General features: G+C 53.5%; 2 protein-coding genes across 2 annotated transcripts in view; one reads left to right on the top strand and one right to left on the bottom strand.

Annotated features, from left to right (window-relative positions):
- The first annotated feature begins 7,598 nt into the window (after positions 1 to 7,598).
- Positions 7,599 to 10,005, top strand: MARCKSL1 (MARCKS like 1). Its single transcript, XM_040619185.1, has 2 exons — positions 7,599 to 7,891; positions 8,725 to 10,005. The coding sequence occupies exons 1-2, from the start codon at positions 7,805 to 7,807 to the stop codon at positions 9,235 to 9,237; spliced, it is 600 nt and encodes a 199-aa protein (XP_040475119.1). The 5' UTR covers positions 7,599 to 7,804; the 3' UTR covers positions 9,238 to 10,005.
- A 209-nt stretch (positions 10,006 to 10,214) lies between these two features.
- The window catches only part of HDAC1 (histone deacetylase 1), a 33,250-nt gene continuing 19,654 nt past the window's right edge, over positions 10,215 to 23,810 (bottom strand). Inside the window, exons 3-14 of the mRNA XM_008694469.2 lie at positions 23,327 to 23,444; positions 17,874 to 17,948; positions 16,156 to 16,294; positions 15,555 to 15,696; positions 14,459 to 14,551; positions 13,155 to 13,263; positions 12,932 to 13,072; positions 12,317 to 12,425; positions 12,092 to 12,222; positions 11,660 to 11,812; positions 11,091 to 11,139; positions 10,215 to 10,816 (exon numbers count right to left, since the gene is read on the bottom strand). Of these exons, the coding sequence (XP_008692691.1) occupies positions 10,789 to 10,816; positions 11,091 to 11,139; positions 11,660 to 11,812; positions 12,092 to 12,222; positions 12,317 to 12,425; positions 12,932 to 13,072; positions 13,155 to 13,263; positions 14,459 to 14,551; positions 15,555 to 15,696; positions 16,156 to 16,294; positions 17,874 to 17,948; positions 23,327 to 23,444 (1,287 nt within the window). The 3' untranslated portion in view covers positions 10,215 to 10,788. The remainder of the gene's footprint in view (positions 10,817 to 11,090; positions 11,140 to 11,659; positions 11,813 to 12,091; positions 12,223 to 12,316; positions 12,426 to 12,931; positions 13,073 to 13,154; positions 13,264 to 14,458; positions 14,552 to 15,554; positions 15,697 to 16,155; positions 16,295 to 17,873; positions 17,949 to 23,326; positions 23,445 to 23,810) is intronic.

The following is a 23,810-nucleotide window of genomic DNA, read 5'->3' as shown; positions in this document are numbered from 1 at the left end:
CGTCTAGGCTTCCGTGTGCGGCTTGGCACCTCCTTCCCCCCATTTGCCCACGCTGGACCCTCCCTGGGCACCATGCTCAGCCTCCCCCCCACGCACTCCCTCCCTCCAGTCCTAAGTCCTTCCCTAAGTCCCGCCTCTTCTGCCCCCTGAACACCACCTTCTATCTTCTTCCCCCCTTCAGCTGCGTTTGACATGGTGGGTCCCTCATTGCTTCTGAAAACCATGGCTTCCCTCAGCCTTCGGGACACCCCTGCTCCTGGACCTCCTCCTTTCTCACTGACCATCAGCTGAAGGCCCCTGCTAGCTCCCCTCCCAGACTCGAAGTGTCGGTGAGGCCCCTGGAGCTGTCTTCTCGAGCCACTCCTCTGGTGAATTCCATCCAGTCCCCTTCAAATCTGGGACACCCCACACTCTTAAGTCCAGGCTCACACCCTGTTAACTGCGAGCCTGATGTCTCCACGCGGACTCTAACGGGCATGTCAAACGTTAACTCCAAAGCTAGGCCAGGAACTGGGGACAGGCCCAGCTCTGGGGGTGCCAGTGTGGGCTGCCGCTTTGTACCTGAGGTCATGTCCCCATCGTGTCTTGCCTGGGTGACTGCAACAACCCAGCAGGGAGGGACCATCCAGGTAGAGGGACTGCCTGCGTGACGGCAGGAGGGAGAGCGCGGTTGGAGCTCGGCGGCCAGTCCGGAGTGCGCATGGGCCCCAGATGGTGAAGACCTAAGGCACAGACGCTCTGAGGGCAGTCGAGAGCCACAGCAGGGTTTAAAGCCAAGGGGACATGTTCGATTTGACATTCCTTTCACTCCTTCGTGCCTTCCTTGGCACATTTACTCCATCAGCCAATAAATATTTATTGAGCACCCTCTATTGGAAAGTGACCCCAAGGCAGAGGAGAGCATCTGGAGGGGCGGGACGTGGGGCAGAAGACAGTGAGAAGGCGGCTGTGGTGAAGGCCCCGGGCACAGGGGAGAAGGAGAAGGAGAGGGGGAGGAGAGGGGATGATGAGCTGAGGGGGGTGGTTGTGGGGTTCCTGGCTTGGGCAACAGAGCAGTGGGAGCCCTAAGCCCAGACGTATGGACCATGTGGTGGGGAGAGCCTCTCTTCCTCCTGTGGAACCTGGAAGTCCTCAGGAGTGGTTTGGTCTGGGTTTTAAGAGAGGAATAGAGGGGCGCCTGGGTGGCTCAGTCAGTTAAGCCCTGCATCAAGCCCTGCATCTGGCTCCCTGCTCAGAGGGGAGTCTGCTTGTCCCCCACTGCCCCCTCCCTGCCTCGTGCTCTCTCTCTGTCTCAAATAAATAAAGTCTCAAAAAAAAAAAAAAAAGAGAGAGAGAGAGAGAGAGAGAAGAGTAGAAATTCAGCAAGTAGAGAAGTGGAGAGAGGCATTCTAGGCAGAGGGAGCAGCTTGTTCAAAGGCCCTGAGGCAGAAGAAGCTCAACACTCTGAGGCACTGAAAAGCCAGTAGTCAAAGTTCAGTGAGGTCGGGAAAAAGAGGGGAGATGAGGCCGCAAGCTTGCTCTCTCTGAGGCACGACCTGGAGTGCTCAGGGAGAGTCACCAGGATACCAGGCCCCCCTGTGCAGACAGGAGGGAAGGAGAATTTGAGGAGAGGCTAGGAGGGGACAGACAGATGTATTGGGGCAGGGGGCTTCCTAGCATGTCTTTCTAGGAAAAGTCACCACGAGGAGGTCCCAGTGGGACACTTCTGGGGTTGCAAGAGGAGAGGGTGAGAATCCTCAGGGTTCTGGGGAGAGACAGACCCCTTTCCCGTGTAAGGAATTGATTGAGCCAAATAAATTCCCCCCTGAATAATTCAGCATCCTGAGAACAGCCCGGTCAGTCCCTCTACCACCCGCCCCAGAAGAGAGTTGAGGGAGGGGGCGCAAGGTCGTCTCAGGGAGCTCCTGGCCTCCTGCCTCTTCCCCCCAGGCCGGGAAAGGAGTGGGCACACCGTTGAGTGCCAAGTTTGTGCCACGTTCTTGCCCAGCATGTCACTCAGTTGCCCGGGAATGTCGCTGGCTGCTCCCCAAGTGCTCTGCGCCTCAGGTGATGGGGGGAAGGGCTTCACTTGCTGGCACCCGCTCATTTACCTCACAATCAGCCCCAGACCTGGCTATTATCTTCCTACTTTACAGGGGAGGACACTGAGGCTCAGAGAGGGCCTACAGCCACACAGCTAGGACAGGATGCCTCGTCACCACGTCGCCTCAACACAACAACACCTCGCTGAGCCCTTGCCACAGCCTCAAGTGGCAGCCAGCGTCCTCGTTTTACGGGGTGCGCATTGGGAGGCCGGGGGGGGGCCACAAAGCTGCAAGGTGGGTCCAGATCATTTGGAGGAAGAGGCTGAATGGGAGAAGTGAGGGGTCCGAGCAGTGTGGAGAGGAAAGGGTGGGACTGGGGACTGGACTCGGACAGGGTTTCAGTTTCCCTTTTAAAGGGACTGCCCCAGAAGGGGGATTTGGGGTTGGAAAGTTGTAAGCAATCCACGTTCCAGCCATTTGGCTGCCTCTTCCCCAGTGGCACCCAGGATCTGAACAGAAACTGAAAGTTGGGAAGAGGGGAGGGAAGGGGGAAGGGAGAGGCTCGGGCAGCCCAGGGCACCCGGGTTGAATTTCTGGTGACCTCATCGAGCCTGGGGGAGATAGGCAGGTGAGCCGATGACACACCTCTTGGCTATTGGGGAAATTGAGCCCCAGAGAGACAGCTCTGTTAGTGACTGGGCCCTGGCCAGGTTACACAACCACCCCACCCCACGCACGCACGCACGCGTGCACACACGCGCACATGCTCATTCACAGAGACCAAGGGAAGAGGGAGGGGAAGGAAGAAACAGGAGGGCTGACCGGCCTAAAATTTTGAAAAGGAACCTACGGAATCCCTGTGATTTGGTGACCGGCTGGATGGTGGGTCCTAGCGAAGAGCCCCTAACGTGCCCCAGGATCCAGCCCCAGGTTCAAGGCCCGTGACTGGCAGGGAGGCTGTGGACCTGGGGTCTGCTGACAACTAAACCAGAACCCGATGTACCCAGGATGCTGGGGAGTCGAGTCCCTGGGGTCCCCAGCCCGTGGCCGCCTGGCCTCTCCCCGCTGACACTCTCCGTGCTCCTCACAACTCGAAGCATCGAGCCGTTTGCGAATGCCTCTGGCCAAACCTAGCACTGCTCTGCTCCCCCGAGATCCCGAAAACCACTTTCTGCTAGTTCTGACCTCCACCTCTTCTGCTTGCAGAAACCCTCCGCCCCACTGGGCTTGTTTCCTCCTCCACAAACAGGAACAATGAGGGGACACATGTCAGCAGGTCACGAGATAAGGTATGGAAAGCAGTTGGCACAGGGCTTGGCACACGATCGGCGTGTAAGCAACGCTAGCAACTATGATTATTGTTGTCAGTGGTCATTCCTGCCTTTTCAGAACTCTCCCCAGTGGTCAAGGATCTCCATGATTCTGTGCTCTGGGGTTTTTCCTCCCCCTCTCTGCTGGCTCCCTCCCAGACTCCTTCCCGGGGTCCCTGCCTGCTGCCTGCCCCTCCAATGGTAGCACTCCTCGCTGCCTGGGGCCTTCCTGGGTGAACTCACGCACAGCTTGGCTCCCCTTCCCTTCAGCTAGCAGCATCCAGAGGCCCAGATTTCCTGGGGTCACTTCTGACTTAAAACCTACAGTCTGTTGTCCCTGTGAGGTCACTAGCCAGATTTTGGGCCCTGGTCTTTGGCTCAGGAAACATGATCTGATGGCATGTCTATGCGCTGCCTCCTGGATGTGCTCCCGAATGTTCCCTGGGCACCTCAGATTCAACAAGGCTCAATTCAGCAAGACCCCCCCCAATCTCCAAATTCTCTTTCCCTCCGTTTTCCTGTCTCAGTCCATGGATCCACTTGGCCAGCTGTCACCCACAAAAGAAATGCGGCAACAACATGGTCTCTCCCTTCTCCCAACACCCTCCCAACCCTGCACCAGCCAGTCAGGGAGTCCTAGGGATCCTGTCTCCAAACCTTGCTCCAGATTAGGCCTGTCCCTCCACCTCCACCCTCACACAGACCATTTGCTGTTCCCACTTCATCCTGTTCTAAACTTTTCCTCCATCCCTGGCCCGTGCATGTGCCCCTCCTTTGTGCAGCCTACAGGGCCCTTAGCTGACCCCCGTCTGGCTCTTCTTCTCCCCTTAAGGCACTGCCAGTCTCTCCCCCTAGATGGGAAACCCCTGAGGGCAGGGGCCTCGCATGACTCACAGCTGGTGCTCTGCCACTTGTGAGCAGAAAGAGGAACTCTCGTCTTCGTGAGTATGAATCATGGAGCCCATGGTCACTACACAGACCAGCAAACTGAGGCCCCAGGGAGAGGACTAGCTCACCGTTACAGAGCAGGAGGCCAGACGGGCCAAAACTAAGGTCTCTTGGTCCAGCTGACGCTCCCCAGAAGGAGATGGGGTGGCTGGGGCTGGGAGCCAGGCCATGCCAAGTCACCATACCTGAGGTCTCCATTGGGACCTAGCCATCCTCTGACGTCTCTTCCCCTCTCCAGGCCTGTGCACGTGCTGGTCCCTTTGCGAGGAAGGCCCACCCCCATCTCTGACGAGCTATTGCCCACTCACCGCTCACCTGGTATCTAATCTCATCGCTACCACAGGGCCCCCTCGGAGACCTCAAAGTGCACACGAACCTCCTTTATGGGGGCCACGTTCTCTTCTGCCTTCCCCCCACCTTCTGCCCCACCCTATGGCTCTCCTGAGGTCCTGGGCTACCTGCCAAGGAAACTTATTCCCTTCCATCCAGGGAGGCTAGGAGCACATCAGGCCGGGGCGAGGGGCTGACGCCTCACTGGAGTCCTGGGACAGACAGGGGGATCTGTGTGAAAACATGGGGGTTCTAGTCTCTACAGCTGCCCTTCCCCCGTCCATCCCAGAGTAACCTTGTCCTTCCCATCCTCCTTCCCTTGCCACTCTGTCCTGGCAACAGCGCATACCTGAAAGGTTCTGACCACCACAGCCTCCGTGACCCACTGAGGCACACATAGCCAACACTCCCACAAACACCAAATAGCTACTTGTTCGTCCACACGCTCATAGATATTCTCTCACACAGACACACACGCATACACCCAATCACAGGCGACACGGTCACAACACACAATCTCAAGGACAGGCAGGCACACACCCAGAAAATCTCAGAGGTGCCCAGAGCACCACGCCTCTCTCTCTCACCCTGAATACACACAGCTAAACAAAGATGCAGGCTCACACAACCACAAACACGCACACCTGGTCACACACACACACACAGAGTCACAAAGTCTCTCACACACAGACAGATACAGAGCAATACAGAGTCACACACAGAGAGAAACAGACACACACAGTTGCACACAGGCCCCTGGAGACACAGAACAATGGGCGCATTGTCTGGCCTGGCAGCAGCTGGGGAGGAAGGAGCCACAGCGTGGACGGAGGAGGCCGTGGGGGCTGTTGTACCAGCCCCTCACTCCCACAGCATCCGAAGCCTCTCGCCTCTTCCAGAAGCCAGATTCTGCTGGGACCTGGATTTACTGAGGGACTGGGCTCCCAGACGACCCTTCCCCAGCCTCCAGCGATGTCTGGTGGGAGAGGCAGAGCTCCCCCGTGGCCCAGGCTCCCTCTGGGGCTCTGGAAACTCAGGGTCCTGATGTTCCTCTGTCCTCCTGGGATTTGCCTGTCAGCCCCTCAGTGCAGAGCCTGGAAGTCCGGACGCTTGGGATCTGCTCTTAACCTCTGACCCCAAACCCTCCAGTTCTTGCGCACCCTCCATCCGAGCCCTGCCAGCCGGTGCGGGCAGCGCCTGGCAGCATTGTGGGCTCCCTATTGTGGTCGAGACAGAGATGCAGGTCACCAAGTCCGTCCCTTAGTGGCAGCGGGTGAAGGCACCGTTCTGTCAGTGAGCAGCAGTGGGGCGTGGTGCCCCTCCTCTCCCAAAGCTGGTCCCCCTCCCACTCTGGCCAGGCAGTCCCAGATCGCAATGGAGAATTTTTCCAGGGCTTCCTCACTGCCCCCCCCTTATTTTAGTAGGTCTTTCCAAAACCCCCTCTCACTCTCAGTTACTGGCATCTGCTGTGTGCCCTTGGAAGTGTCCCTTTCCCTTTCCAAACTTTAGGGTCCCAGTCTGGAAAATGGGGGTGGGGGGCGGCCGATTGTAATGAAGCTGCGAGTCTTCTGTAGCTTCAGAGTAGGGGTGAGGCTGGAGGCTACAGGGGTGAGGGCTGAATGTAGATGCCACCTCAGCCCTCCTCCGCCCCTCTGTGGTCGGATCTGTGGGGAGTTCCTGATTTCTCAGGCCCTGGGGTGTCTCCACACCTCACAGCCTCAGGCCTCCCAGGAGGCCTTACCCGTAGGAGGGAAGGAGGGAGGGAGGGACGTGCTGAGCTGTCCAGGACACAGCCTTGCTTTTGCAACGCTTTCCTTCCTCCAGCCCCCGTCCCCTTCCTCCTGGGGGCTGAGGGCAGGCAACCGGACACACACATCCGGGGCCAGTCAGGACTCGGGGGTTCCCACAGACCTGTCCATACATACCAGGGGAAGGGGAAGTGGCAGAGGACCAGAGCTGGAGGGTCTCCAGCCACAGGCTCTCTGCTGCTGCCTCCAGGCTCCCTGACTCTCAGGCGGGGTAGGAGGCTGGGCTGGGCAGCCCTGGGGGCTGTCCTTAAGGGGCTGTCCCAGGAGCCTTGGTGATGTCCCACCCCTCCACTGGAGTGTTTAAAGTTTTGTTGAATTCCCTCCTGGAGTTCCTCTGCCTGCTTGGGGAGCCCTGATGTGGGGGAGCAGATGTAGGGGGAGAGCATCTGGCAAGTCAGACAGGTTATGTCCACGTCTCTGAGCCTCAGACTCTTCAGCTTTCACATGGGGGATGGAGAAGCCCTTCAAGGTCACAGGACCGCCCTAGCCCGGGCTTTGTAACGGGTCCAGGCTGGGGGCAGGAGGGACTAAGGGTGAACTGGTTTGTGGGGGCTCCGTGCGACTGGCTGACAAGGGGCTGGGAGGAGAGAGGAGGGGCGGGCCTCACCAGTCTGACCAGAGTGACTCCGCAGCGGGCCAGACCCCCCAGGCTGACCGGGGCAGGCAGGCAGGGACGTGGGTGGGACCTGTGACGGGTCTCCAGGCCTGAGGGGGCGCAGACCCAGCGCGGGGCCCTGAGGCTTCTATGACCACATTCTCCTGAGCATAACTCAGGACCAGCCCTCTGACGAGTCTGGGCATGTGAGCCCTTCGAAGAGTTCTAGGGGGAGATTGACAGCAGCTGTCAGTGCAGAACCAAGGCGTTGGGGGCCACTCCAGGTGCTGGGGCGTCCACCCTGGGGGTGGGCGGTGAGAGGAGGGAATGGTTGCTCTCCCTTTCCTCAAGGAGCCCCGCTCTGCCCAGCTCGCTGAACGACCCGCCTCTCCCCTTTCCACGTTGGACCCCACCCGTCCGGGGTAGGCGAGTAGGCTGGGGGGTACCAGACCGCCAGCGTCGCCCACTGCGCCAGTGGGGCCCCGGACCTGAGCCCGCCTCTGCTCCTCGATTGGGCGCTCATTTAAATGTCCGGCCCCGCCCCGAGCTCGGGGCGCATATATAAGGCAGCTCGGCGGGCGGCGGGCGGCATTCTGGCGCGGAGCGGAACGGTGGCGGGCGTAGCTAGCGGGTCGGGCGCCGAGAGGGGGTGCAGCTCGGTTCCCCCCCCATACCCCTCCCCCTCAAGCGCGAGCCCCACCCCTCCGCCGGCCAGGCCGACCCGGCCGAACTATCCCCTGCGGCGCTAGCCCGGGGCGGCCCCGGGCGCCCCCCAGCAGACCCCCCATCATGGGCAGCCAGAGCTCCAAGGCTCCCCGGGGCGACGTGACCGCCGAGGAGGCAGCAGGCGCTTCCCCTGCTAAGGCCAACGGACAGGTGGGTGCGCACGGCACGGCCCGACTTGGCCCCCTCCTCCCACACCTCGCCCCCTCTGGGGCCCTGGGCCGGGGCCGCGCGCTTTGTCCGGCCCGGGACACGCGGCGCCCCCTCCCCCGCCCGGTCCCTTTGTTCTCGGCGCCGCAGCCCCCGCGGGCGAAGCGAGGGGAGGGGCGGGGAGGGGGCGCCGGCCCGGCCCCGCCGCCTTCTTTGTTTGCGGCCCCGGCCCCCGGCGCTGCCCCCCGGCCGCCCCGAGTGCCGCGCGGGGAACAAAGGCGCTGCCGGGCCGCGCCAAGGGGGCGCCCAGGGGCCGCGGGGCGGGTGCCCGGGAGGGGGGGGAGGGCACTTCACCCGCAGACCCGACCTCGGTGGCTTACAGCGTTTTTTTAGTGGGGAGTCGAGATGTGGGGAGAGGTGGGTGGGGGGCCGTTTACACAAAGCGGGAGGCTGGGAAAATGGGCCGTCCAGGTTCGGAGAAGAGCGCCCCGGGGCGGCTTCCCGCCCGATGTCGGCTTACTGGGCTCGCCCGCCCGCCGGGGATCGGTGGCCGCGAGCGGGTCCCCGCCGAATGGAGAGCGCGCCCCGGGGGAGATGGGTGGGGGGCCACGGGACCCCAGCGCCTCCTGCCGGCCGCGGCCTCTGCGCGCTCGGCCCCCGCGCGCTCGTGAGGACAGGAGGGAGATGTTTGACGGGATCCCGGTGTGGATGAGGCTACAACCAACCTCCTGGGTTGCATTAGAGTCGGGATCGCATTGCCGGGAAGAGGTCAGGGGCGGGCTGGGGGAGGACGGGGTAGAGGCCCGACCCTCACTGCTGTCTCCTCTGCCCTGCAGGAGAATGGCCACGTGAAAAGCAATGGAGACTTATCCCCCAAGGGTGAAGGGGAGTCGTCCCCCGTGAACGGAACAGAGGAGGCAGCCGGGGCCACTGGCGATGCCATCGAGCCAGCACCCCCTAGCCAGGGCGCTGAGGTCAAGGGGGATGCCCCTGCCAAGGAGACCCCCAAGAAAAAGAAGAAATTCTCTTTCAAGAAGCCTTTCAAATTGAGTGGTCTGTCCTTCAAGAGAAATCGGAAGGAGGGTGGGGGTGATTCGTCTGCCTCCTCACCCACAGAGGAAGAGCAGGAGCAGGGGGAGATCGGTGCCTGCGGCGAGGAAGGCACAGCCCAGGAAGGGAAGGCTGTTGCCACCCCTGAGAGCCAGGAGCCCCAGGCCAAGGGGGCAGAGGCTAGTGCTGCCTCCAAAGGAGGAGACAGAGAAGAAGAGGCAGGGCCCCAGGCTGCAGAGCCGTCCACTCCCTCGGGGCCGGAGAGTGGCCCTACACCTGCCAGCGAGCAGAATGAGTAGCTGGGTGGGGGCAGGTGGGTGATCTCTAAGCTGCAAAAACTGTGCTGTCCTTGTGAGGTCACTGCCTGGACCTGGTGCCCTGGCTGCCTTCCTGTGCCCAGAAAGGAAGGGGCTGTTGCCCCCTCCCAGCCACGTTCCCTCTCCTTTTCCCTCCTGTGGATTCTCCCATCATCCATCTGGCCTTCCTCTTAAGGCCGGTTGAAGATGGTCCCTTGCAGTTTCCCAAGTTAGGTTAGTGATGTGAAATGCTCCTGCCCCTGGCCCTACCTCTCCTGTCCCCAGCCCTGCAGAAGGCAATTGCTGGTTTTCTTCCCCAATTCTTTTCCAAGTAGGTTTTGTTTACTCTACTCCCCAAATCCCTGAGCCAGATGTGGGGTGCCTACACTCCCAAACCCTGAGTGTCCAGCCTTCCCCCCTGTTGAGTTTTTAGTCTCTTGTGCTGTGCCTAGTGGCACCTGGGCTGGGGAGGACACTGCCCCTGTCTAGGTTTTTATAAATGTCTTACTCAAGTTCAAACCTCCGGCTTGTGAATCGACTGTGTCTCTTTTTTGACTTGGTAAGCAAGTATTAGGCTTTGGGGTGGGGGGGGAGGTCTGTAATGTGAAACAACTTCTTGTTGTCTTTTTTTTCCCCTCCCATTGTTGTAAATAACTTTTAATGGCCAAACCCCAGATTTGTACTTTTTTTTTTTTTTCTAACTGCTAAAACCATTCTCTTCCACCTGGTTTTACTGTAACATTTGGAAAAGGAATAAATGTCGTCCCTTTAGTAGTGCTTTTTAATGAGTGGTCTTCTGGGGGTAGGGTGAGAAGATCGGTTAACCTCAACCCTTGAGGGAGGGATTAAGGTGAGGGGTAAGTTTGTGGGGTTGTTTTCTTGTTCAGCGGGTTGCCCAGGTTCTCATGGACCCCAGAAGGGCAGGGAGTGGAGCTGAAATCAACCCAGGGACACTGCTAGCAGACAAGCTCAGGAGGATGTAGAAATGTACCATTTTTATTACAAAGATTCTCACGAAAATGAAAATAGTATCTCAAAAAGGATACTAGACTACCAATCTCCACCTGCAGAACTGGACGAGGTTAGAGGGCAGGCAGTGTGAGTTCCTCGGCTCACATGGGGCCAGTGGGAAGGTATGATAACCAAACCAATCTAAAAATGGCTGGTGTTACCTCAAGGAGCATGACGGGAGGGGGTCCCTGAAGACCCAGCACTCCTAGACGCTCAATAAGGGCACCTTTCCAAAGCTACTAAGCAGCACTTGGCATTTTAGGATTCTGTCCTATGGCTGCTTAAGAGTACGCCTTCCAGACCCGGCACCCGTTATGGTTCAAAATTAAGAACTGGGGAAGGATAGGTGGCAAGGCAGCCACTAGAAAAGCTCACTCAACTTGTGCCCTGGGCTCAGGGCCCTGGTTCCTGTCTAGTCCCTGGGGATATTTATATTTAATATATTTTTATATAAATACACAGAGAAATAGAAAATATAAAATCTGAGGGGTTGTGGGTGAAAGGTGGGGAACTTGGCAGGAAGCCAGAACTGGAGAGGCGTGCTCAAGCCAACTTGACCTCCTCCTTGACCCTGTGGAGAGAGCAGAGACTGGCATGAGATAATGCACCCCAGAGGCCTTGAGGCAAAACATAGGGACAATGACTTCTATAGGACCCCAGCTGCCCAGGTGACTGCCGAGGGCTGGGGCTTCCTAGCTCTGCCTAGAACTGCAGAGACAAACAGACTGGTCCCTGAAAGAGGTCTTTGTAAGCTGCACCAGCTGTCCCTGCGCCTTCCCTCAGCCTAGCGGACAAAGGGGCTGGCGCTCCAATGCCAGGGAGATGGCCGAAAGCTCCTTCCTCACCCTTTGGCTTCTTGCTTCTCCTCCTTGGTTTTCTCCTCTTCTGTGACTTCTAGAACGTAAGAGTACAGGGATGACCAAGGGCTCCCCTCCAGAAAGACCCATGGAATCTTTACTTAGCCTGAAACCCATTCCCTAACACTACAGCTCACTGGGCATACAAAAGAGAGAAAAGCCCATCCCAGGCCCTCCCATTGAGACCTGCTGAGAACAAACAGGTCGGACCGGTTTCCCAGCCTGCTAGTGCCTGAACCCGGTGGGCGGAGGCAGCCCCCTGGGAAACTGGGGTGAAGTGCTGGGAAAGGGCTTGGGTGGTATGTGAGAGCCACACTCCTGACCACGGGGAGCCCAGGCATGTCCCTGGCTCCGGAGCCTGGCAGGGCTCAAGCAGCCAGTGGAGATGACAAATCGAGTTTCATTCTTTTGTGGGCCCTGCCACTTCTGGGAGCTGGGGCAGAACCCCAAACAAGGCAGGGTCTGAGTCAGCTCCCTCCTCCCAGTGCCCTACATAGATTCATCCTCCTCTCTGGTCTGGGGCTCAAGACCCAAGTGTGGGCGTGATCCAAACCCACCTTTCTTCTCTTCTGGGTCTTTCTCTTTTTCATCCTCAGTTTTGACTCTCTTGGCTTTTTTGAAGTTGGAAGCGTTCTTGCGACCACCTTCTCCCTCCTCATCGGAGTCTGAGAACTCTTCCTCACAGGCAATTCGCTTGTCAGAAGAACAGACTGGGAGGCAATGGGAAATGTGGGTGAGACAGCAGGAAATTAGCTTTACCTCGGGGTCTGTGCCCAGTGCTTCCCTGTGTGTCCTCCAAGAGACACCAAGGGAAGGGGTGACCAAGAAGAGGGGAACAAAGCTCAGACTCCCTAAACTGTCCCAAGCACTAGAACTTGGGTTTCTCAACAGAGGGGCAGCTTGGGAGGAATGTGGAACCAAGAACAGTGGTGGGAAGTCAGAGCTAACTACTGAATGGGAAGGTACTGGCCCTTGGGTCTGGGTCTTACTCGAGATACGCTTGTCAGGGTCTTCTTCGTCCTCGTCGCCACTCTCCTCTGGAATGGCATCCTCAGGAATCACCTGCATTTGGACCCCAGGTGCGTGGGGCAGCATTCTCAGGTTCTCAAACAGTCGCTGTCTATGGCCAATGGTAGAGAGGGTGGCTGGGCTCTGGTTAGGGACAAACCAGAGCCTGGAATGTTCAGTCAGGGGGCGTCTGGGGATATACTCACTTGATCTTCTCCAGGTATTCATTGGTATTCTGGTTGGTCATATTGGAAGGACTGATGTGAAGTTTGAAATCTGGCCCAAAGTATTCGAAGTAGTCGTTGTACGGAAGTTCTAATTGGGGCAGGAGATAAGAGTCAAGAGACCTGGCTACCACGGGACCCTGAGAAAAGCATCTGTAGGTTTATCTAGAACTGTCAGCCCAACCATCTAACAAGAGTACTTGGGTACTTACAGGGTTTCAGTCTTTTTAACGCCATTCTCCAGTGTATACACACACACAATGAGAAGGCACAAGCCCCTGGTTAGAAAAATTTAGGCAATGCTCATTGGGAGCACCTCCTCGCTGACTACCCCAGTTCCCCTACGGAGGAGAAATTCCAAAGCTATAAATAACCACTGATAATTTTGTCTAGACCAGAAGCGGGAAGGAGAGAGGACGGGGTCAAAAAAGGACTCAGGAAACACTGAAGTTCTGACAATCACGAGAGTACAGGCAGGAGAATCAATGACTAGTATCAGAAGAGGAGAGGCCACACGGCCAACGGGAAAGGGCTCGTGAACTTGAGGACACATCCGCTCCAGCTCTGCCCAGCCCCACCTGGCCCTGGAGCTATTACCATTCGGGATCTCCGTGTCCAGGGCCACAGCCGTTTCGTACGTCCAGCAGCGGGCCACGTTACGGATGGTGTAGCCGCCTCCGCCCAGCATCAGCATAGGCAGGTTGAAGCTCTTCACAAACTCCACACACTTGGCATGCCCTTCGGTGGGAGAAAGGGGTGCTGGGTTACAGGAACACCCAGCGGGACCCTGCCCACCCATCCCTAGGCTACACGGTCTCACCTTTGATGGTCAGATTGAAGCAACCTAACCGATCCCCAGAAAGGGAGTCAGAGCCACACTGTAAGACAACCGCACTGGGCTGGAACATCTCCATCACTTTAGATATGACCTAAAAGGACACATCCTGGTCACCACTGGCTTTAAGAAAAGTTATGTGATGTTTGGGGCTGCAAAGGGTGGGTGCAGTACTTCTGTTCCCTATCATTTACTCCTACCTTTCCACTCTTCCTCATGCTGGGTGGTCAAGAGGGAACATCGGTCTGGGGTTCTTGTTTCCCTCCTTGGGATTTCAGTTCTCCCATTTGAAAGGCTCTCCAAGATCCTTCTAGCTCTAGTAACGCTGAACCTAGAAGAGCCTCCTCAACTTTCCCTCAATCTTTCCCTTCCTTACTTCTCTGCCCAAGCTCCAGTGCCACTCCTCCTGACCCTTGGCTGCATCTGCCCGACACCTTCGGTCCCACAGACTTTGAGCCTCATATTGTGAGGGAGCGCTCACTTTTGTCTTTCTCTTGCTGACGGGATTTTGACGTTAGCCTAGGACAAAGCCCACACCTTGGGCTTCACTGTCAGCCTTACTACAAGGCATACGGCAGGCACTTGACTACTTCAACTTATTAGTCTAATACTCCAGTAATGGTTCCTTGTGGCCTGCAGGCAGAGATTCAACTCCTCAGCTTGGCATTCAAGGCTCCCTTTGAAATACTGACCCCAACATACGTGCCCTACCATATCCTTCAACAGTCCTCCCACCCATCATACTGGCCTACACACAGCTACGTACTGGCACCTCTGTGCTTCTGCTGGTGCTGTTCCCCCTGCCGAATGCCACCCCCAGCCCTCCAGCCTCCATCTCCGTCTTCACATGGGCAACTCTGCATTTTTCAGAGTCCAGCTCAAATATCACCACCTCTATGAAATCATCTCTGACTGCTCTCTCCCCAGCGCAGGCAGTGGTTTGTCTCCCACTGTTCTGTTCATCCTGCAAAAGCAGTAATGACCACACACTGCCGTGTATACGCCTGCCTCCCGCAATGTAGACTGTGAGGTCTTCAAGGGCATGATTCATGTCTCAGATATTCTGGTATCCAACAGAGGGCCTGACCCACAGAAGGCATCAATAAATATTTGGATGAATTTCGTTCCTCTAGCTGACCACACAGCATACAATCCAGGGTCAAAACACATCTCATTGCCCGAACAGCTTCTCATGGGGGGAGAGGCCCCTGAGGTATGCTGGGGGTACTTTGCTACCCCTCCCTTAGACCAAGCCCGACTGCAGTCCAGGTGGTGGATAGGCCACTTACCGGCTTGAAAATGGCCTCATAGGACTCGTCATCGATCCCATCTCGGAGCGGGTAGTTAACAGCGTAATACTTGCCTTTGCCAGCCCCAATGTCCTAATCAAGAGGGACATTAAAGTAAAACTGAAAGATGAAACTAGGAAGAAGTTCAAGGATGGGGGCTGGAAGGCTCAGGACAGAAGCAGTGGTTCTAAGAGAGACAAGAGGGGCCCAGAGCTGAGCCAGGGACAGAACAGAAGCATCTTGGTTAATACCAACCCCTTCATGGGCAAGTCTAGCTCACAACTCTGGACACCCCACTGAGCCTGTGCCCAGGCTGAGAACTGTTTATGGAGTCGGAGATGGACCATCCCATGCCACAGCACGAGACCTCTGAGCCGGGCTGGGCCAGAGACAATACCCACCCTGGGACAACCGCTTCTTCCCCGGAGAAGGTGGAAGAGTTCTTTAAAATTAGAAATGCCCACGTATTCTAATGCTTGCCACAGCAAACAAATGAATCAATGCCACTTTTTCACCAGAGGGCTACCACATGGCAAAGGGCCGGTTTCATATTCATGCTAATAGAAACAGATACAACGGTTCAGTGAGTTAGCTTCCGAGGACTCTTATCCTGAGGTCTACTGATGGGCTTCCATAAGGGGAGGTGTCTTTAATTAACTATTCAGTATCACATACAAAAGATTTCCTATACTTTCCTGGGGACAGAGTCCATAGCTTTCAGGGGATCAAAGGGGAAGGTTATGAACCCTTGAGATGGTCCATAAGGTCCCAGTTCCTAGCCCATGGGAAAGAACCTGATATTTCTAACCTAAAATTCAAGTCGTATGGGACACCTGAGTAGTATAATGTAACTTAGCTATGGCCAAGAGGGACCTGTCATGAGTCATGCGACCCCTATCCCTCCCAACCCCTCAGGCCCCATCACTCCCTTCCTCCAGAATAAGGGAGGGAAGGAGACCAGGGCAGGTACCCTAGGCTGGGGGTATGGCTTTCCGAACAGCAGAAGAGGCAGGAAGTGGTTTCTGGTGACATGAGATAGGAGAGTTAGAGCTGGCAGCTGAGGGTGAGCTGGTAGGCCCCTGAAGGGAGTTCTCACCCGTAGGTCGCCAGTTCCTGGGAAGTACTCTCCGTATTTATGAAAGGACACAGTCATGACCCGGTCTGTGGTATAGAAGGCCTCTTCCACGCCATCGCCGTGGTGAATATCAATGTCAATATACAGCACCCTCTGGTGATACCTAGGATCAGAAGGGGGTCAGGGGTCTGGGGGCTCTCTGGGAATGGGACGCGCCAAGGGCGCCAGGTCCCAGCTTACCGGGCTGGCTGCCTCCCTCAGGTATCTCTAAGCACCAGAGACGTGGAAACTGGCTGAAGGAAGGTGGAAGAGCGCCAGGGTGTCTCCAGAGGCCTGACCAAGCCGACCAAGTCCGATCTTCCTACTCTACAGCCAGGGTCAACTCCAGCCACACAGGGACACTCTGGAGGCAGGATCTGAGCAGCGCCTGCCCCTGATCTTGCCGTGGGCTCAGATCAAACCAAGACCCCGTCAAGGAGAGGATGGCCAGAGACACTCACTGAACACATCCTAGCCAGCACACCGCTAGGAAAAGCAAACTAGGGAGGCAAGCCCAGGGGGACAGGGAAGTGGGAACCTGGCCTAAGGTGCTCCTCCAAGAGACAAGGCCAGGCAGGCATACTTTAGCAGCTCCAGGATGGCCAAGACGATATCATTGACGTAACAGAAGCCAGATGCCTCAGACTTCTTTGCGTGGTGCAGGCCCCCGGCCCAATTCACGGCGATGTCCGTCTGCTGCTTATTCAGTTTCACAGCACTCGCTGGGTGTGGGAGAATGAACATAAGACTGTTAGCAAGCTGTTCTCCCCTTTTCCCCAAGAAGCCCAGGAAACCCAGTGAGAAGTGGGACCTATTCAACAACTGGACTGTACGATTCACAGGCCAGTCCTCTCCCTCCCTCCCTCCCTCCCTCCCTATTCCAACAGGGAGTAAATATGACACTGGCTACTCTACGTAACTTTTTCCAAACTGAGGGTGGAAACCCACCAGTAAGCCTTAAAACTGGTTTAGTGGGTCATGATTAGTGTGTGTGTATTAAACAAAACCAACTAGGATAAAATAATAGTAAAGGTAACTGCTCTTCTGTGAAACTGGCTTCAGAGCGAGAACGTGTGTGCACAACCTCGACTGCAAGTGTAAACGTATTTCTTACTGGGGCTCATGGTCAAAAAATGGTGAAAATACTACAGGTATTAGAAGCTCAAAGTACAAACAGGCCACAGAGATGAGAGAAACGTACGCCTGTGTATTCAGTGCGTCTGCGGCAGTGTGACTTTAACGGCAATCAGAACATGGAACAAACCAAGTGATCCAACAAGAGGGGACGGACTATATCAACCGAAGTTGGTCCATAATATGGAATAATTATGTAGCCACTAGAAATCATGCTATAGACTACTAGAGCTAAAGAAATTTTAAAGATTTACTAAGTAAAAGCTGCAGACACAAAACTATGCATGTGACACATTTTTTGTAAAATATAGATGTATATTTTATATCCAGATATATACACACAGAAAAAAGAATGGATGCACAAACACCAAAATGGTAATAACGATTATTCGTGGACAGCGTGATAGTGAGCAATGTTCTCCCATGCACATCTTTGTTTTCTGAGATTATACTGGGAGCCAGGGGAAAGGGGAGAGGATAGAAAACAATGATCATAGGAAAATAAATATTTGTTAAGAAAGGGTTTAGGGGCGCCTGGGTGGCATAGCGGTTAAGCGTCTGCCTTTGGCTCAGGGCGTGATCCCAGCATTATGGGATCGAGCCCCACGTCAGGCTCCTCCGCTATGAGCCTGCTTCTTCCTCTCCCACTCCCCCTGCTTGTGTTCCCTCTCTCGCCGGCTGTCTCTCTGTCGAATAAATAAATAAAATCTTTAAAAAAAAAAAAAAGAAAGAAAGGGTTTAGAGTAATCGTAGAGGTAATCTAGAAGTTAATAATGGAAGTGGGAGATATGTGGAGAGTCTGTCTGACCTCTAAAGGTAATTACTATGGTCTTTTGTAAGACACAGATGATGACACTTCCCATTTTTATAGCACTCTGCAGTTTGCAAATTGCTTCTATGTACAGCGTCTCCACAACCCCACAAGGTCTGCAGGGAGTTCCAGTATATAAGATCTCTTGGTAGGAGAGGACAGTCAAGGACACCTGTCAGTACCATGTCAGAGACTGAACCTGGGCTGGGACCGAACCAGAATGATATTTTAAAGGTAAAAACCCACAGGACCATTTTACAGGGTCCCAGATCAGCCCTACTGGGATAGTGGCCTAAAAGGCAGACCTCACTAGTTAAACCCAGCACAGCCCGTGAGGAGGGAGGCATATTGCTTACCCACAGAGCCCCCAGTAGATAACTGACAGAATTCAAACAGGCCATCAAATACTGGACAGTCCTCACCGACGTTGACTTAAAAGACATAAGAGAAAGGTTAGTTTCCACAATTCCTTTAGTTTTTGTTGACATATTTATGACCCTATGGGTGCAGGGGCTGGAATACAGAGTTTGGATTCAGAAGGCCTGGGTTCTAGTCCAAGCTCTCCTTACTGGTTTTGTGATTGGGTCAAATCATTTAACTTTTCAGAGCTTTGGCTCATTACCTTTAACTAGCAATCATGATATCCACCTCACCTAAACGTTGAGAAGATTAACAGAAATCTTACATGGGGAAGAATATAGCAAGTAAATACTCAGAAAATGTTGGCTCTTTCCTTGAGGGAGAAAAACTGAGCTGCTTTTTCCCGGGTTTGTTCCAGGGCTCACTCCAGCTGACCGACAAGGCAGGGAAGAACTGAGACCTGTCTAACTATCATCTGAACGCTTCACGATGGGCCAGACGCTGTGCTAAAGGCTTTAAAGTTCCTTATGTCCTTTATCCTCACATAACCTTCTAACCTTCTGAGACAGGACTTGGTCGTCTTTTATAAATGGGAAACCTGCTCAGAGAGGTGAACTGCTAGTAAAGAGCAGAGGCGACATTTAAGCATTGGTCTGCCTGCCCTAAAAGCCCATGAAAATATACTCCAGCCTTCTCTCCAATCATTTCACATACAATCTCATCTGGTCCTTGTCACAACCCCATGAGTTGGACAAGACACATCAACCCCACTGTCCATAGGAACAAACAGATCCGGAGAATTAAGTGACCTGCCCACAGTTATATAAGCAGGCAGCGGCAGAGCCCGAATCAGAGTCCAGGTGTCTCGACTCCCACAGTCCAGTGCTCTTTCTACTACACCTACAAGTGACAACTGGAGTCAAGTTATTTCAGGCCTAAAAGGGGCAAAAGTACAAACTAACACGTAATGAGGAAACACATGCAAACAGTGATGCAAATGAACAGAGAGGCAGGAAGGGAAGCACACCTGAGGGCTGCCGAGTCACAGAGCTAGAGAGGAACCGTAGGGCTCCAAGTCTCCTCTCCCAGAAAAGGAAACTACCAGGGGCGCCTGGATGGCTCAGTCAGTTGAGTGTCCTACTCTTGGTTTCGGCTCAGGGTCATGAGATTGGGCTCCTTGTGCAGCAAGGAGGCTGTTTGAGACTCTCTCTCTCTCCCTCCCCTCACACTCCCAGGCTCTTTCTCGCTCTCAAATAAAATCTTTAAAAAAAGGGGGGGGGGAACTACTGAGACATGAATGATACACAGGAAATGAGAGGCAAGGGCTATTCCTTGCCCCAGCCTCCCTACTGCACCTGTTGCTATCAGCTGGGGTTCCCCAAGCAGAGCAGCGAGGAGCCCTAGGAGGAGGACGGTGGCAGAGCGCAGCTCAGACTGTGGTAACCTGAGAGACAGCTGAAGCTCAGAGTTTGCAATAACCACACACGTTACCAACCCTGGCGCTGCCCTAAACTTGGAGGGTGTCCTGCTAAGACAAGCGCTCTGAGGAAGTGTGGCCTGCATAAGCGGGTGAGCAGTACTAGGTGGCTCTCACCCCCACTGCCTGGGTAAACACTGGGAGGCTGTGTCAATAAGAACTTTGGTCCCTAGGGCCAGGCTCTTTATCCATTGGCAACCAATTGCCCCCTCCGGCTGCTTCCTCCTTCACTGGATTTGGCCTGCCTAGGTTTCCAGAGATTTGCTTATACTCCCACTTGGGATGTGGAGCCACCATGGGAGAAATGGTTGTTTTATTTATTTTTTATTTTTATTATTATTTTTAAGTAAGCTCTATACCCAATGGGAGGCTGGAACTTACGACCCCAAGACAGAGTCACATGCTCTACTGACTGAGCCAGCCAGGTGCCCCAAGAAATGGTTGTTTTAGATAGGAGAAAAAAATATTTTTCTTCAGGCCCCAAACCAACATGTGGCTCAAATGGCCAGCCCATTATTCCCAGTTCAACAAGCTGTGTGACTGGAGATTTTGGAAAGGGGGGAAATGGGAGTGTAGACCCTCGCTTGGGCTAATGTACGAAACGAGGGAGGGTTTCCCTCTTCCCACTACAAATATGTTTCTTATTCTTAGGCTGGCGTTAGACTGAAGGGAGCAATACTGGGTGAGAGATGGGAGAGCGGAAGGAGATGGGGAAGGCAGTAGAAAGCCCACTGCAGAAAGAGATGCCTGGGATTAACAGGGACATCACAGCACTGTGGTGCTGTAATGGGGGGTGAGGGTAGGAGAGACAGCATGTGTGATCAAGGGGAGGTGCCGGGGGGGCTTCAACTATATCGGTACTGTTTTCTTAGAAAGAAAGGCTGGTAGTGGGTACTTGAATGTTCATTCTATTACTTTTTATACTTCTGTGTGTGTGTCTGAAATATTTTACATGCAATGTATTTAAAAATACTCCAGAATTAGGAAACGAGTTCCATTCTCCATTCTACCACTACTTTGCTGGATGACCCTGGGAGAGTCACTTGACCTCAGTTTATATAATCTATAAAATGGACGACAATGTCTCCAAATTTTGCCACCATAATTCTCCTTTATCATTTTCCCACCATGTTTCACATTCTGATAAACAATCTGGCAAAAAAACAAAACAATTGCATTTATTGATGTTCGAACCCATTTTGTTTATTATTTCTAAGAAGGCCTGAGCCCAACAGGCCACGAGTTCCCTGGCAAGGAAAGGCTGGCTGACAGGGGACCGACTGCAAATGGGCAGATCAAGTCAGGTTGTCAGGGAGTCTACTGTACAGCATGGCCCCATTTTAACTAATTAAAATATTAGGTCAGAACTTCTGATCAGGGTTCTCAAAGTCTCAAAATGACCATAAAACATTCATTACATTCTAGCCAAGAGCAAGGAAGCCTAACTTACTTAGTCTTAGTACACATATAACTTCCTAGGTTAGGTGTTGGTAAATATAAAAAAAGAGCTCAGCTCTCACATCCCTGTTGTTGTCTCTGTAGATACCCCTGGTTATACAGCACTTCACTAAGTGACATCTTCCTATGAATCAAGTCAGGAAGGTGCCTGAAAGTCCTTAGAGAGCCTCACCCTTCCTAACCCATCTTCAGTGAGAGAAAATCCCAGACCTAATTTTTTAATGCACAACCTTAGAATGCTAGTTTCAAGAAAATTGGAGCAAACTGGGAGCCAGACCTAAACCTGGGCATTCCTCAGAGCGTAGTATTTTATGCCTGCCTTGACAGATTTGAAAATAATGAAAGCTGGGATGCCTGGGTGGCTCAGTCAGTTAAGCGTCCGCCTTCGGGTCAGATTCTGATCCCAGGGTCCTGGGATCAAGTCCTGCATCGGGCTTCTTGCTCAGTGGGGAGCTGGCTTCTTCCTCTGCCTCTGCCCCTCCCCTTGCTTGTGCGCACTCTCTCTCTCTCTCATTCTCTGACAAATAAATAAAATCTTTAAAAAAAAGAATGAAAGTAATATGTCATCATAGCAAAAGTTACTATTCATTGACAGTCAGTGCTATCTCCCTTATCCCCCCAACTTCCACTATGAAATAGGCACTATTATCTTCCTTTATTTTTTTTAAAGATTGTATTTATTTGAGAGAGAGTAAGAGAGAAAGCATGCACGAGGAAGGGGGCAGAGGGAGAGAAAGAAAGACAAGCAGACTCCCTGCTGAGTAGGGAGCTCGATGCGGGGCTCGATCCCAGGACCCTGGGATCATGACCTGAGCTGAAGGCAGACACTTAACTGACTGAGCCACCCAGGCACCCCTCTCTTCCTTTTAAAGAAGAGAAAACAGGGGTGCCTGGGTGGTGCAGTCAATTAAGCACCCGACTCTTGGTTTCGGCTCAGGTCATGATCTCAGGGTTGTGAGATCAAGCCCTGCATCTGGCTCCAGGCTCTGGGCTCCATACTCAGTAGCAGAGTCTGCTTGAGATTCTCTTTCCCTCTTCCTTTGCCCCTCCCCCTTGCACAAGCACTCTCTCTAAAATAAATAAATAAATCTTTAAAACTAAAGAAAGAAAGAAGACAAAACAAGGCTTAGAAAGGCTAGGGACTTGCTTAAGAACACACAGCAGCTAAGTGGCAGACCGAAGGGCTTCAAACCAAGACATCAAAGTTCATTTTCTTGCTTCAACACCAAGCTGCTTCTCTAATGAGAATCCTCTCTGCTGACAGTGGAGCCTATCACTGGCCTAAAAAGGTTATGAGAAGCCCTAAAGCCATCTAGAGCAAAGGAAGGAATTTGTCTCATCCTGGAAGCAAATAAGATCTTCAATTCAGGGGCGCCTGGGTGGCACAGCGGTTAAGCGTCTGCCTTCGGCTCAGGGCATGATTCCGGAGTTCTGGGATCGAGCCCCACATCAGGCTCTTCCACTATGAGCCTGCTTCTTCCTCTCCCACTCCCCCTGCTTGTGTTCCCTCTCTCTCTGGCTGTCTCTATCTCTGTCAAATAAATAAATAAAAAATCTTAAAAAAAAAAAAAAAAAAGATCTTCAATTCAAAGAGCAAATACTGCACTTCGAGGGGGCAACAGCTCCTGGAGGTGTAGGTGGTAAAGAAGCCTGATGCTTTAAAAAAGGTCTCTGTGGTTCTGTAATCATTATAACTACACGATTATTGCAACAAATAAACTTTCTGCCCTGGGAATCAGACTACCTTGTGGCCAGCAGCAACACGGACCACAGCTTTGCTGATATTTCCAAATAAGCTGTTATGAGCTAATCAAAACGTCTTCTGGACAATGTTGTTTCATTGTTTTATTATATGAGATATTAGGTACTGAGAGACAGTTTCTAAAAGAACACAAGGGAGAAGTCAGATATGATAGTTTTTCTCCCAAATTTCAACACATTTTCTCCCACAGCTGAAAAAATGCCCATGATTCCTACAAACCCAGTGTGGCTTCTGAGATGCCACCTGTTCTGAGGTCTAAGTCTCAGGAAGCAGGAGCAGCATCACCTCAACTCAAAGATCACATCGTCTAGAGTCTATTCTAAGCGGCCACCTGATTCTCGGTTAATACTCACAAAGTGAGAGCAGTTCTACTTGTGAAGGACGACATCCAGTCCATTTTACAAAAGAAAAAATCTAAGGGAAAGTGACTTGCCTGGTCAGCTGAGAGTCAGAGCTGGGGCTTGCATTTCCCATGCCCCTCTCCCAGGTCAGTGCTTTTTCCACTCCAACATTTACAGTTCCCTTGGCATAGTGCTGTGAACCTAACTAGACAAAGATCAGACTCTATTCCTTATCATCAAGATACAAGGAAAACTAGACTTGAGAAAAAAGCAGCCCTTCGGCATCCTTGAAAGGCAGGGGAAATCAGGCGTCGGCGGAATGGGAGAAACTAGGGAAGGCAGGGTGGACCTCTGCAGTTCAAAGGCAGACCACCGGGGGCCCGGAGTAAGGAGGGAACAGAATGGACTTACATCTCTGCATCTGCTTGCTGTACTCGGACATGTTATCTGGGCGGATGGAGCGCAGGAATTTAATGTAGTCGTCGCTGTGGTACTTGGTCATCTCCTCAGCATTGGCTTTGTGCGGGCGCTAGAGGGCAGAGGGGAGAAAGGACGCGTTAGTCCCGACCGCGGCCAGCCGCCACTCAGTATCTGCCCAGCACTGAACTAGGTGCTGTAAAGATTGAAAAGCAATTGCTGGGTAGATTAAGGCTCCAGAAACTTCTGATCTCATTAGGCACAGAAGATTATCAAAGGAGAGTCAGTATCAGGAGACCCCGACTGCAACCCTGGCTCTACTGCTCAGGCAAGGCTATCTAGTGAGCCTCAATTTTCTCATTTCCTAAATGGGGGTAACTTCCACCTCACAGGGATCGTGAGAACTGCACGAGATGTTAAATCTCCTTGTACACTGTGAAGCGCTTTACCAACTCTTACTTCTTTTTAATATTAAGTA

This window comes from Ursus maritimus, unplaced genomic scaffold (assembly GCF_017311325.1).
Source record: "Ursus maritimus isolate PB19 unplaced genomic scaffold, ASM1731132v1 scaffold_32, whole genome shotgun sequence".
NCBI lineage: Eukaryota > Metazoa > Chordata > Mammalia > Carnivora > Ursidae > Ursus > Ursus maritimus.
Note: the sequence above shows the minus strand (reverse complement) of the source record. Positions and strands in the feature narration are given on the sequence as shown.

Excerpts from the sequence above, each read along its gene's own strand:
- MARCKSL1 (XM_040619185.1), top strand. The coding sequence starts at position 7,805 with ATGGGCAGCCAGAGCTCCAAGGCTCCCCGGGGCGACGTGACCGCCGAG. Across the intron at positions 7,892-8,724 it reads CTGCTAAGGCCAACGGACAG|GAGAATGGCCACGTGAAAAG; the intron begins GTGGGTGCGCAC and ends TCTGCCCTGCAG.